This window comes from Hydractinia symbiolongicarpus, chromosome 9 (assembly GCF_029227915.1).
Source record: "Hydractinia symbiolongicarpus strain clone_291-10 chromosome 9, HSymV2.1, whole genome shotgun sequence".
NCBI lineage: Eukaryota > Metazoa > Cnidaria > Hydrozoa > Anthoathecata > Hydractiniidae > Hydractinia > Hydractinia symbiolongicarpus.
Window position 1 is genome coordinate 5,361,740 of NC_079883.1, and position 14,362 is coordinate 5,376,101.

The 14,362-nt window shown below is 31.3% G+C and overlaps 1 protein-coding gene across 1 annotated transcript; it reads right to left on the reverse strand.

Moving 5' to 3' along the window:
* Window positions 1–354: 354 nt before the first annotated feature.
* On the reverse strand, window positions 355–6,109 carry LOC130657551 (uncharacterized). The gene is made up of 3 exons (XM_057460534.1): window positions 5,713–6,109; window positions 4,719–4,764; window positions 355–2,809 (listed from the first exon to the last, which is right to left on the reverse strand). The coding sequence occupies exons 1-3, from the start codon at window positions 6,019–6,021 to the stop codon at window positions 2,367–2,369; spliced, it is 798 nt and encodes a 265-aa protein (XP_057316517.1). The 5' UTR covers window positions 6,022–6,109; the 3' UTR covers window positions 355–2,366.
* Window positions 6,110–14,362: the final 8,253 nt, after the last annotated feature.

Consider the following 14,362-nt stretch of genomic DNA (forward strand, 5'->3'; position numbering starts at 1 on the left):
TTTGTTTTCAGACAATTCCGTTCGGGGGGTGGGGGGTGGGATGGAGTCCCCTCACACCCCACACCCCCGAACGGAATAGGGTTAACACGCAGTGTGACAGCTGACAAAGATAAATTGGATTTTACAAGATTTGTAATTTTTTCGTCAACAAAAGCAATTAAATAAACTGGGAAATACAATTCACAATAGACATTTTTTTATAAGGAACTTATCACAAGAGATAGTTAGAAGTAGGAAGAAACTGAAGGAAAAGTATCGTGAAAAAGAAAAAAATTTAATGTTGATTTCGAAGTTTCATCTAGAATTGAAATGGAGCAACAAGCGTAATTTGAATTTTCTTTATCCAGATTTTAAAACTCTGAATGACTATGATAATTTTTTCTTACGAAAGAGTGGAGGACGTTGTAAGAAATGTTTTGGACTAAAACTTATAAGAAAATTAAAAAAACCTTTGGTAAGTACACTTTTAGTAAGACTTCTTATAAAAACATACATCAGCTCAATTTTGCGAAAAAAATTCGCGAAAAAACAATACTGTAGATAAAGGTGACTATTCTGTTAAATTGTAAATCCCATGTGTATGTCTTTAAAATAATTGTGCATTTTATATACAGCGTACAATTACTAAGAAAAACAAAGTTGAAATATTCTACATTTTAATACCCGAGCTGAAAATTTTTAATTACTTAAAGTCTTTAACTTCAATTATAAAATAATTTTTTGTTTCTCTTCGTAAGACGATTCGTTTCATATACATGCTTCACACAAATTATAATAAAATTTAGCTAATGATTATATGATAACACCATAACTTTAAATAACAAAAAATTTGTAAATAACACCTTCGACTTCTTGGTCTTCCTCTTCACAACTGATTTTTTACTAAAAAAAGACTTGGTTGTGTATGTAAAAAAACCTCAAAAAAATCAATGTATTTCTTTGAACTAACACCGTGAGATTTGTTTATAATTTAGAAATAAGTACTCCGATAGAAAGACGCGTTTATTAGAGAAATTGACGTTACATTTGCTTGTTTGTGAGAAAGAGATGTGAAGTCAAATTAATGGTTTAAAACTGGTATTTTTAATATATAATAAATAAAATGTGAATTATATGTACAGTGTATGTTAACTTTCAAAGAGAAAATAAAGATAAAGAAAATTCCCATACGTAAAATTAATTTAAGGAAAAAAGAACGTTACTTTAAGAAAGTTCCTGTAGTCAACCTCGTCCCCAGGGTCTTGTGGCCCCTAAGCTGTTATTACGGAGTGCATCACAAAGCAAAATGCCCTGGGAACGAGGTTGTTCCTGTAGTTTCTTAAAACAAAATTTATGTTACCTGCAGGGTATATATTTAAAGAAATGCATTTAACTACAAAAAGCCGAGCTGAGGCTGGCTGTTCTTGTTTTTCAAGATTTTTTTCTATTTTGTTCTTAATAGTAAGAAGAGAGCTCTGGAATTCTGACTCATTTTGTTCTTAATACGAATTTTTCCACAAATTTTCTTACAATACACCTTTCCCGAATTTCATAAATTATAATAATTATGACGTCATCCAAAATTTTATAATGGTTCTATGCTATTAAAATAAAACATCCAATTATCATGACAAAACTGAAGTTTTTAGAGCAATATAATATTCTGGTTGGATTGTATTTAGATTTGAAGAAAATAATTATTTTGAAAACGAGGCTATTTTTAGAAAGATTGGCTATATGAAAGGTTTGACTGTAATTTTCAGTTCGAAATTGAAACACTTAACGAACAGAAATATTTACGAAATTAGGTAATTTGTTCTACCTTTTGCTAAGGAACTTAGGGATAAGAAACATATTTAGTATCGACCTCTTTAATTGAGTTTGACATAATTAGGAAATTCGGGAAAGGTCCATTAACGTGCTTATGAAAAAAATTGATCAATTAAGTCAATATGAATATTTACCAGTCATAGGTGAAAAAAAAAAAAAAGATAGCGAACAAGAACAATTATTGGACAAAATTAGCTTTGGATTTTTTTTAGTTTGAAAAAATTTATTTGAGCTGTTCTAGACAATTTCTTTTAAAATTGTCCATAACTGCTTGCGATCGCTTTTTCTTACCTATAATAGCTGCGATTTTAAAAGACTCAAAAAGTCGAGTTTAGAGAAATCTTGAGGGAAAAACCCAAATATTTTAACTAAAAAATGTATGAACGCAACCTCGTTTTCAGCGCCTGTTGTCTCGTCTTTATATTTGTACGCTATACTTTATAACACGTAGTTAAATTTACAACAAACAAAATTTACACACAACATTTAGAAAGTAAATAAATTTTATTAAACAAAAAAAGTTGCATGTGAATGAAATCTGGTTGCAAACATTTAAGTTAATCGTAGAAAACAGCATGTACGTCTGCACATGATCTTCCTTCACTAACACTCTCATAATAATGATCTATTAAATCTAGAAAGTACCAGATTCTTAGCTCATCTCCATAATTTGCAGATATGTTTAGATTATCAAATTGAAGATATGGCGAGCTTGCATTATATCCAGAAAGAATGTAAGATCCGTGTTTTGAATTTGGGATTATGATTGTGTTGTTTTTGTCAGTGATTACAGTCAGAATCCACTCTTCTCCATAATAATGACAGCCCCATCGAGAGGTAACGTTACTAACGTCACTTCGGCAATTCAATGTAGATTCTTCACCCGTATGTTTAAGTTTCAACCTTGTCATAGTGCCAGTATGGTTCAATGTAAACTTACCATAACTACCATTCTTTGCACCAAAACAAACATTTGTAGCTTGTAACTTCCAGTTGTCGGCTACATAAAATTCATAACATAAAAAGATATTATTAATGAATATTTAACAATATATTGGAACTTATATACATAATGTTATTTTTTAACCAAAGACAATCGAGCTGTTCTTTCAGTAAAAAAATATTGTGCCAAATTGAATTATATTAATTATTATATGAATTATTATACAATCACGGTTTATGGAGTTCAACAGCCCAAAAATTTATTGCTAAATAATATGTGATCATATCTTTTCAATATATCAATCCCGAGCTGAAAGTTACAGTCAAACCCTTCATATAGCGCAGCTTTCCAAGAATAGCCTCGTTTTCAAAATAATTATTGTCTTCAAATCTAAATAAAACCCAACCAGAATATTGTATTGCTCTAAAAACTTCATTTTTGTCATGATAATTTGATATTCTATCTAAATATTCTTATTTGAAGAGCACAGAACCATTATAAAATTTTGGATGACGTCATAATTATTATAGTTTTTACAAGTTTTTGTTTTTCAAGAAAAAAATAACTTTACTCATGGAGTTTTTAACCAATCAGGGAAAAATATCAGATTTTTGCACTGTAGAATTGAAAAATAAGTAAATATTGAACTTGTTCTTCCGTAGAAAATAAAAATATAACATATATTTTGTGTAGAATAGCCAATCACAGTGCGAGAAAAACTCTAACCATATGATAATAACCAATAAATAAATATATTTCAAAACTAAGTATCTATATATTTTAATAGCAAAATTTGTGTAGAATTTTCATGGCAGTATGGGGTGAAAATAAGTAGATTTTAGATGAACTAACCAGTAAGCATTAGAAATGAGATCTTTGACTTTGAATATTTTACATACTATAGTAGTAATAGCATCTTATAGCCTTCGTTATAATATTTTGGAACTTAAGAAATATTTTAGGTCCGGAAAATACGGAGAAAGAATAAAGAGAGAAAAAAAGGTGAATAAAGAGGAAAAAATGTCACAGTGAAATAGACAAAGAAAGTGCCAAGTAAGCAATTTGAGAATTGATATCAGTCTTTTTCCCTTGGATACGAAGGGCTCCTTTCCTTCTTAAATTACCTTTATTTTAGCGTTTTTAAAATTTATCTTTATAAGAGAAGTATTCTAAAGTTAACTTTAAATTTACAATATTTTTTAACTAAGGTCTGTAGTTTAAGTTTGGACTGTTGTAAGAACTTACCAAGTCTAAAATAATGTATGTCAACAGGTAAGCGACTACGCCCTCAGTTTTAAGGCAACCTGGATAAAACTGTATCATTAGTACTTCTCGTCAAACTCCTCATTTTAGAAATCATTAACATCATCAGAAATTATTTACAGCCACCTTGATCGAACTCCTCTTCGAATAACGACTGTTTTTAATAATGACTATTTTTCATCCACTCATTTTAAAACGCGCCTAAGCGTTTGTTTAAAAAAGATATACAGCAGTTATCTTGTTCTCTTAACTAAAATATACATAGGATAGAACGGTATAATAATTTGACTTATGTTCTTGTGATTGGTGTATTTTATGTTTGTGTCTGTTTTATCATATTCCTAAAATTCATAGAAGAATATGTTCATCACGAAATTAAGAAATTCAGAAGAAAAATATAATTTTAGGTTGTCTAAAATAATTACAAGAAAGCTACAACCTCGTTCTCAGGACCTTTTCTCTCTAAAACTATTTACTGAAAATGAGGTTATGACATCCTAAAAAGTAAAAATCTTTAAAGTTATTTGTCTAATATCTTGACGCAATTGAAACTTTGCCCTGGGAAACTGTGAATGGATAATTCAGGCTCAAACCTGAATAAGTTAAATGTACAAGTTGACTAACATGAATACAAAATAAAAAATGTATAATTGAAATAAATTAAAATAAACATGAATAAATCATGAGTATAAAAAAACCATACCCTTATAGCTCGTGTTTTTCTTCTTAGTCTCATAATAAGAAACATTCTAGAAACAAAAATGTTAACTCCGTTATAATAATTTAAAATGTCAGCTTTCGTAACATAATTTAAAATGTCAGCTTTCGTAACATAATGCCAACCTAATTCCCAGGACGTTTTGCCGTTTTGATGAAATTAATTCCGTAATAACAGCTCAGGGGCCACAAGATCCTGGGGACAAGGTTGATATAATGCTTTTTTCTAAGAGCACTGAGTTTAAAGAAGCCTGAAAATGTTCTTATTGTTAACAAGAGGAGTACAAACACAAATATGTTAATCTTAACTTTGTATCATCTAGAATATTTTAAAACATGTTTAAATTTTAAATTGTATGCATTTTATACAACTTCCTCTTTTAAACAACGCATATTTCAAGAATTCAAACCTCGTACCCAGTCCTTTTATATAGGTATTAATTACTGTTCGTTTGTTTAAAAGAGAAAAAATGAGAACAAGTGAAAAAAAAAACACAATAGAAAGTTAAACATGCCAAATATATTTTCTCTAACTGAGACATATTTTAAAAAAAATTTGTTTTATTCAGGCCTAACTTTTAGGGGACATGAGAAGGCAGGGTATTTATATATCCCAGCCTAAAAAAAGACTAAAAGTGTGGAACACAAACTTTAACATAAGAAAAATTCGTGCAAATAGCTGTTACATGGGTGACTTATAAACGCATAAAAATACAGCTTTGGAAAATGTCAAGGATATTCCGTTTTTATCCGAGCATTTATTAACAATAAGTTATAGTCCAGCAGACGTCACGTCTTATCCAGAACTAAGACTTGCTAAATATGACAAAAAGTCACCAAATTTCAACCGCGGTACGTTCATAAGTTATTAAAAAATAAGGAGGAAGAAGAGGGGGATTTTGTAGTTCTCCTCCGAGATCGCCTTCCTGGGTACAAATAGGGTTAGATTATTATATCAGTTATTTATAATTAGTTCCTACCTCAAACCACTCCACTTTTTCTCCATCTGATATTTTTGGTAACTTTAAGTCATCGTCACCTCCTTCTTTAACAAACCAACACTCTCCAAATGAGTTATTATCCTGGTCTGGTTTGAAATATGCCGTGTCACAATCTTGATCATTACCACATCTTACCAAGCAAGTTGTTCTTGTGAACCCTTTATAATGATTTGTAACTTTTCCTTTTTTGTTGTCGTAAACGTTGTGTATGACGTAAAGATTACCTTCAGTGAAAACGTATTTGATAGCAAAAAGCAATAAAATTAAAGTTAAAATTTTGAAAGCCATACTGTCTGTGTGTAACACCTCCAATGAACAGTTGAACAAAAATGATTACTGTTGTTGTGTGAAAAATCATATATGAGATAGAAACAATAACTATTGACACCCAAAATGTAACCAATAAGCTGAGTTTTTCTTCATCACGTGTCTCAAACTAACCAATGATATTGGTATATACACTAAGGACATGTTTTTATGTTTCTTGTTTTGAATTAATTATTCACTTTTATTTAAAACGACATATATCGACTCCTGCGTCATTCAAATTTGAGTAAAATATTGACAGTTGGTTCAAGGAGTAAAAACGTGACCGAGTTTCCCTCAGAAGTAAAACCCTCTTAAAATGGTACCGTCTGATAAAAAAACATTTTAAAGGTAAAACAGAACTAAATCCTACAAAATTATGACACTCGAGAAACAGTTAGAACACACTTTATTAAAAGAAAAATTTTATAAGAAAAATTTTACAAGAACAATTTTATAAGAACAATTTTGCAAGAACAATTTTAGAAAAAAGAATTCTATAAGAAAATTTTTATAAAAACATCTTTTAAAAATAATTTTATAAAAACAACTTTTAATAACTAAATACACTCGGTTCCAGGCTTTAACGAAAATTGCGATAAATTAAAATTTATTACATCCAGAACGACTAACAAAATGAATTTTACCATTTTGAATTAACCTGCTTACCTTCTTTTAAATGTCATAAAAAAGGCAATTATAGATCGAAAAATAAATATGGATAGTGAATATTCTTAGTAACATTTGAAATTAATGTCAAAGATAAAATAGACTTAGAAGTTATAAATTTAGAAGAAATCAGAAAATGTTCATTTTTATCCGGGATTTCTTTTTCAATAGGAATTTATTTGTTTAACAAATTTACACCTTTTGGGGGGCCACCACGGGTCCCAGGTCCCAGATCGGGTCTTGCTTTTCGATCATAACGTTATATTGAGCATTCAATAAATTTTTACTTGAAATGTACGTCATTAAGTCTAAAATATATTTGTTTGGTTAAGATAATTGTGGTCGTTTTTATAGGGTATGTAGGATAGAAATAGATTTATTATCGCATGTTAAACCATCTGTTAAATTTCGTGTTAAAACACTATAAATAATTCACGTTTATTTTCGTAATGAAAAGGTATTTTCATTATAGTGAAAGATTAAATGAACGAAATGCCTTTTACTTACTGCGTTGAATCTGTTGAATCAAATAAGATTATTCTGCGCCAGATCATCTTCTTATACTGCTGACGCAGTCATGAATATATAAAGTGAAATTTTTATTTATAAACTACGTAATACACGATTTTTTCACACGAACAATTTTATAAGTATACCAGACTCAAATTTTAAAGAAATATAAGAACATTTTCAGGCGTAAATCATTGCTTTCATTCTGAAAAGAATGATTTGCGCCTTCTAGGTCTTTATAGAATAACCTGTGTCTGGATTTTTGCACAAAATAAGAACAATCCAGGCACAAAATTTCTTCAAATTCTCTCTCAAAGCTAATGATTTCTTGTAGTTGTTTATTTTCTCTAGTTTTTGGAATGTGAACAACAACAAGAAGCCCTGGGGGCTCTAAGAATTTCCGCGCGCTACCAAAATATTTGATGAAAACCTGCTAATTCGTTGTGTTATTGTGCCAAACATTCGAAGGGGTTTGGTGCATGAACCTCTGAAGATAAAGCACACCAGTGACATTATATCTTACAACAAACGCAAACAAAACGAAACGTGTCATTAAACTCACACTTTGAAAGAAATTGCTAACAAAAAATACAGCCTATCATTTATGGTTGAAAGTCTTGCAATTGAACGTTGATGGTCTTAAACGGCATTAGTTGACAAAAAATCAAAATTTTGATGTGACCATCATTTTCAGCATACTTTTTTTATTAACTGTGTCAATTTTTGTCGAAAATAAAGCATTTTTAATTTTTGGATAAATTTTGGTCTGAAATGACATTTAGGTGACAAAAAATCAAACTTTTGTACCATAATCATTTTCAGCATACTTTATTTGTTAACCGTGCCAGATTTAGCCGAAAATGAAGTGGTTTTAATTTTGGACCAATTTTGGCCTAAAATGGCATTTAGGTGACAAAAATCAAAATTTTGATGTCACCATTATGTTCAGCATACTTTTTTTGTTAACTTTGCCAATTTTTGTTGAAAATGAAGTAGTTTTAATTTTGGACTAATTTTGGCCTAAAATGACATTTAAGGTGACAAAAAACCAAAATTTTGATGTCACCATCATGTTCAGCATACTTTATTTGTTAACTGTGCCAAATTTTGTTGAAAATAAAGTAGTTCTAATTTTTGGACCAATTTTGGCCTAAAATGACATTTAGGTGACTAAAATCAAAATTATTATGTGACCATTATGTTCAGCATACTTTTTTTGTTAAATGTGCCAAATTTTGTCGAAAACAAATACCAATTTTAGCCTGAAACGTCAATAGGAGACTTCCCAGTAGTTAAGGAGCTTGGGTACGAAGTTTACATCTGTGACGGAGCAACGTGAAATCCCAGGGTCGATTTTTTCTCAAAAAATGCTCCGAAAGAAAAAAACGACGGTTTTAAAGAATTTCCTATGCCTTCGGGCGCGGAAATTCAAATAGTAAAAAACACAATCACGTCCCCAGGACTTGTTAGGTTTCCTATAGTTGGACGAAATCTAAAAAATCTAAGAAGACCGTAGTATTTGCCTGACCTCAGTACCAATCATAAACCCTAAATTGATTAGAATTATAAGACTTGAAATAAACCCGAAAATTTTCAAGATTATTATTTACTATAACACAAACCACCTAGTTACCACTCCTTTTGTATTTACATAACTGGCCATCATGCTAGAACAGATGGTTTACTATATATTCTGTAAGGAACATCCCTCTCTCTTTTTAGGCCTCTGTCCCAACACGCTGTCTGCCTAGGAATCGACGATATGGATCTCCCAGCATTGGCAAATACATCTTCATTACCAGTGATCCAAAAATTCTACTACCATGTTGGTAGTTAGATCCATGGCTTAGATGGAGAGTCCTAGATTATTTAATGCTCATTCTGAGCTACGCAAACCCAATTAGGCCCGCGCTCTACTGGACAACTCCCGGCAACATCCAACGCCCAACACAGTGAGTCATCTGCCCAATTTCTGTCACATGGCTTGGGTTAACCCGGGGCTATGGTAACATTCACTCGCACATGTTGAATCGCCGTCAAGAGGAATAGAACCCCGGTCTCCCGCACAGAGTATGAGAGCTATAACCACTAATCTACGGCGCCACATCATATTAGGTGCTAATTACTTCTTATCTAATGTGAAGTGGATGTTTACTAATGTGATTAGGGAAGTTCCAAACTACCATTTCTTTGGGTCAAGTGCTGTGATGTTCAATTTTCAATAGCGGTTTGACATTAATTTTTAAAAATGGAAACAAGAAACGTTTGGAAAATGAGTGGCATATTTAGCTAGCTAGCTAGCCAGCTAGATTTATTAGCAAAAATTTTATAAAATAGAAAGTCTGTTTACTTCAAGGGTTATCTTTTATTGTGGCCAGCTCAAGGAGATTAAAAGCGCCATGTTTCATTTCGGGAATAATTTAGGAATGTGTGGAAATGTTTGAAGAACTTTGGGTGAAAATCATGAATTTTAGTCAAAAAGTTGCCCAAACTGACTCTTATGCAGGCATTTGCAGCTTATCAGCACCCTCCTAATCATTATGAAAGTTTTTTGTCACCATATCCTAAATTGAAAGTTTATTCAAAGCAAAGGAGCTGGTTGCATGAGGAGAGTATGATTATGTTTGGGAAGTTGGCTAAAAACATATTCTTTAACAGTGAGCAGAGTGTTTACAATGTTGCCTTAAATTATGAATATATAAAAAATGCATTTTCTTTTCGTAATGACCTATCTCTATAATAATAGCCGTCGTCTGTCTGTCTCTGCGCGGACCCCCCGCTGAGTTAGAAAATGATGTTACGGAAACACGAATATCAAATGCGATATATTTTTATCCACTTTGTTGCGACGGGTAAATATAATGGACGGACGAACCCGTGGATTTTTCCACGGGCAACGACTAGTCTATATTATAATGCCCGTATATGTCTGTCCGTCCGTCCAAAATGGTAGCTTAGCTGCGACGGGTGAACCCGTGGATTTTTCCACGGGCTAACGACTAGTGTTAAATATAATACATTATTAATAATGCCATTTGCAAAAACCAAACGTAATGGTGCTAGAATAGTTAGCAGTCGGTTGCATAAAGGCAGAGTTAAAAAAGTTTATAAGAGTGACCACATCAACCATGTACCAACAATTATATCACAATAAGTCAACCTTCATCATGTAACAACAATATTTTTGATGCAGAACTTCACAATGCTTGTGAGTTTCCAATAAGTGGCGAAGCTGTTGTTAAAACTGGACTGTACGAGAAGACCAAAGAAAAGAAAATTGAAGAATGGAAATTAAAAACTGAAGATACTATATTGGCATATGGAAATAAGTATCATCTTATGCTTTCATCCGATTGTGTAAAGTATGGTGTAGATTTTTAAATACAGCTTGTGTGTGGTATCAATCATGTGGTCCAGATGTTACTTATTGCAGCAGTTGTTGCAAAGAATTTCATAGCAGTATTCCATTTCATTGCATGAAAGAAATTACTGTGAGTTATTTCTATGATTTATTACACAGTGTTTACTCTCAGCCTTTTACATGCAAAACTAAAACTTTATTTTAGGGCTGAGAAAATAGGTTTATATTTTGGATGCAACTTTGTGGCTTTGTGTGTAACAAAAAATATCTATATACTGATTCTTTTCATTGCGTTATAGAATCATTTTGAAGTAAAAGAGTGCAAATACTTCCAATGTTGTGCAGCAAACATATACAAATGTGTTCGTCAAGATACACTCGCAATATGACAATTATTGGTGAACTAGTCGTTGCCCGTGGAAAAATCCACGGGTTCGCCCGTCCATTATATTTACCCGTCGCAACAAAGTGGATAGAAATATATCGCATTTGATATTCGTGTTTCCGTAACATGATTTTCTAACTCAGCGGGGGGTCCGCGCAGAGACAGACAGACGACGGCTATTATTATAGAAAGTGGTTAGTATATACATATATTTGCAACAATTTGTATGTATATACAATATTAAGCAACCGTAGCATATATATATGTTATTAAAATTAAAATATAAATTTTCTCATTTAGGGTATTTGCATGAATGTTGTGTGTATTTTTGTTCACGTGATGAAGAACTGAATTCTCTTGTGCAGCACAATGTGTGGCCAGCAACTCCTACAAAACCACTAACAGCTGTATCTACGATGGCCCCTATGGCTCACTTCTCTTCCAAATCAAAATCACTTCTCTTCTATATAACGAAACACTTCTCTTCTGTATTTTGACACTTCTCTTCAGTATTTTGGAAGCTGTTGAGATTGCATTAAGATCTCAGCACAATGACGAATATTTATTGTTGGTACATTCCCAGCTAATCAAAGAATCGAATCTTTTTGGTCACAACTTTCAAAAGACAGACCAAGTTGGTGGAGGTTATTTTTTAGAGAACTTGCAGACTTAGGATTTTTGCTGGTGATGCACTCATTGCTGAATGTGTACGCCACTGCTTTATGGATTTGATCAGAAAGAGCCTTAATGAATTTGCGATTCGTTGGAATCAACATCTGTTAGCACCAAGCAAAGGTGCTCCCCGTAGAAGGCCTGATACATTGTACTTTGTTCCAGAATTATATGGTTGCGAGTCTTTTAAAAAAACTTTAGATCTTAATGAGCTAGAAGAATTTAGCCAACTATCTGTACCAGATCACGATAATGAGCCTGAATTTATTGAATTTGCGGAAACAGTTCTTCCAATGGAGGGTTTCTCCAAACTTAAGCCAGATACAGCTCATGAAGCTATTGATTATTATATCGCCTTGATTTGTGCAGTCAAAAGATATATGTACACAACACCTGTAACAATGTAAAATGCTTGGATTTTAGAAATATGTATACCTTGTTTTTTGAGAACCACGAGTTCTTTTCCCAACAAACATCACAATGTTTATTGCTGCAAAAAAAATATCTTGGTTTTTGTAAACCACGAGTTCTGTTCCTAACAGACATCACAATCAATGTTTATTCCCGGATAAAGTAGGGTCAATTGTAAGCCGCAAAACGTTCTAGTTTCGCCGAATCGTGGTTATAAAAGTTCAAAGTTAGTGGAAACTAGATAAAAAAGCAATCTCGTATTACGCTTCTGGGACCGTACAAGAATATAGCTTGAAATTCCCGCGAAAAATCTAATTTTGTAGAAACGTTAATTTGCCCCCGTAAGAATTTATGCAAACTTTACTGGGTACAAAATTTCCTATGCGCAGAACCCGGGGTGTGCCATTTATTCATAAACAAGATCTGGATAAATTCATATATTAAGGACCAGATTCAGTCTGGGAAATTTTCGAGCTTATAGAAGAGAAGTGTTTCGCACTTGGAAGAGAAGTGTTTCGAACGGAAGAGAACTTTGGGTATCAAAGTAGAGAAGTTTTTATACAGAAGAGAAGTGTTTTTATACAGAAGAGAAGTGTTGTTATACAGAAGAGACGTGTTTTGACTAAGAAGAGAAGTGTTTTTATTGCGAAGAGAAGTGAGCCATAGGGGCCATCGTATGTATCTATGGAACTACTTTTCACCTTCATAGCTTTGCAATTAGAAGGGAAAATACCACTATTATCTTTCTGTGATGCACTTTCTTGGAAAAGTGGAATTCTTGATCACCGGTTGGTTACTCGTTTGTAATATTTTGTTTGTGCGAGTCAAATGTGAGTCAAAGGAACATATATAATAATTAGAGTTTGTGTAATTTTAATCATTTTTCTAGAGAAAATGTCTTTATCGCTACAGATGTAATTGACCAATTTAGACAATTTCGCTATGGCTTACTTAATTTGAAGACGGTAAATTTAAGTTATTCTGGATTTAGGAAATGTACAGCTTGCCCAAAGGTAGGAATAAGGTAGGAATATGTAGCAATTATCAACTTTACTATCAACTTTAATTGACCAATTTAGACAATTTCGCTATGGCTTACTTAATTTGAAGACGGTAAATCTAAGTTATTCTGGATTTAGGAAATGTACAGCTTGCCCAAAGGTAGGAATAAGGTAGGAATATGTAGCAATTATCAACTTTACTATCAACTTTAGTATCTCGTTAGAATGGTTTATATATCTAATTGTGAATAAATTTAGAAAAATGGAAGCTTGTTTTGATTATATGGATGCCAATTTTTGGGTTGGTCTTGAAAAAATCTTTTTCTAAATTAAAAAAGATGCCAATACGGTCAGTGCAGTTGTTTGTTGCAGATACTGAAGTTGTTAATTTTATGGAGAAATACGACGATTCATCAGGGAAAACAAAGAAATTGAGTAATATATTTAAAATATTTATACGAAAACACTTAACTTTAATCAACAAAAATGTTATTTATGTTTGTGACATTATGTGTATATATATATATATATATATATATATATACATATATATATATATATATATATATATATATATATATATATATATATATATATATATATATATATATATATATATATATATATATATATATATATATATATATATATATATATATATATATATATATATATATATATATATATATATATATATATATATATATATATATATATATATATATATATATATATATATATATATATATATATATATATATATATATATATATATATATATATATATATATATATATATATATATATATATATATATATATATATATATATATATATATATATATATATATATATATATATATATATATATATATATATATATATATATGTGATATATTTTTTAGGATTGCAGTAATTTTCAAGTTGGCAACAACATCCGTTCTAAGCGGAAGACAAATAAGCTCTGTGTTACTGGTGGTGTGTTTGGCATGTCTTGTCGACATGAATATCCAAAATTATTGCCATGGGGAAAGGTGGGTTAAGCATATACACATGCACTTATTTTTGGTTAAATTTGTAGATGTTCATGATTTTTATATGATGGGAAATTTTATTTTTTTCATATAAGGAAAAATGGTGACTGACATTTTTCATGCTGGGTTATGCCGTTATGCTGTTAGATAAGATTTTGTAGGAATCTAATGGAAAAGAATTAAATGTGCATATATTATACGATACAGCATGTGTTTTAAAGCGACACTTAGAGGTTAGTTAGTATCAAATATCAAGTGGATTTGAAAGCGGTCCTTTAAC

Excerpts from the sequence above, each read along its gene's own strand:
- LOC130657551 (XM_057460534.1), bottom strand. The coding sequence starts at position 6,021 with ATGGCTTTCAAAATTTTAACTTTAATTTTATTGCTTTTTGCTATCAAA. Across the intron at positions 4,765-5,712 it reads AAAAAGTGGAGTGGTTTGAG|AATGTTTCTTATTATGAGAC; the intron begins GTAGGAACTAAT and ends TTTTGTTTCTAG. Across the intron at positions 2,810-4,718 it reads GAAAAACACGAGCTATAAGG|CCGACAACTGGAAGTTACAA; the intron begins GTATGGTTTTTT and ends AATTTTATGTAG.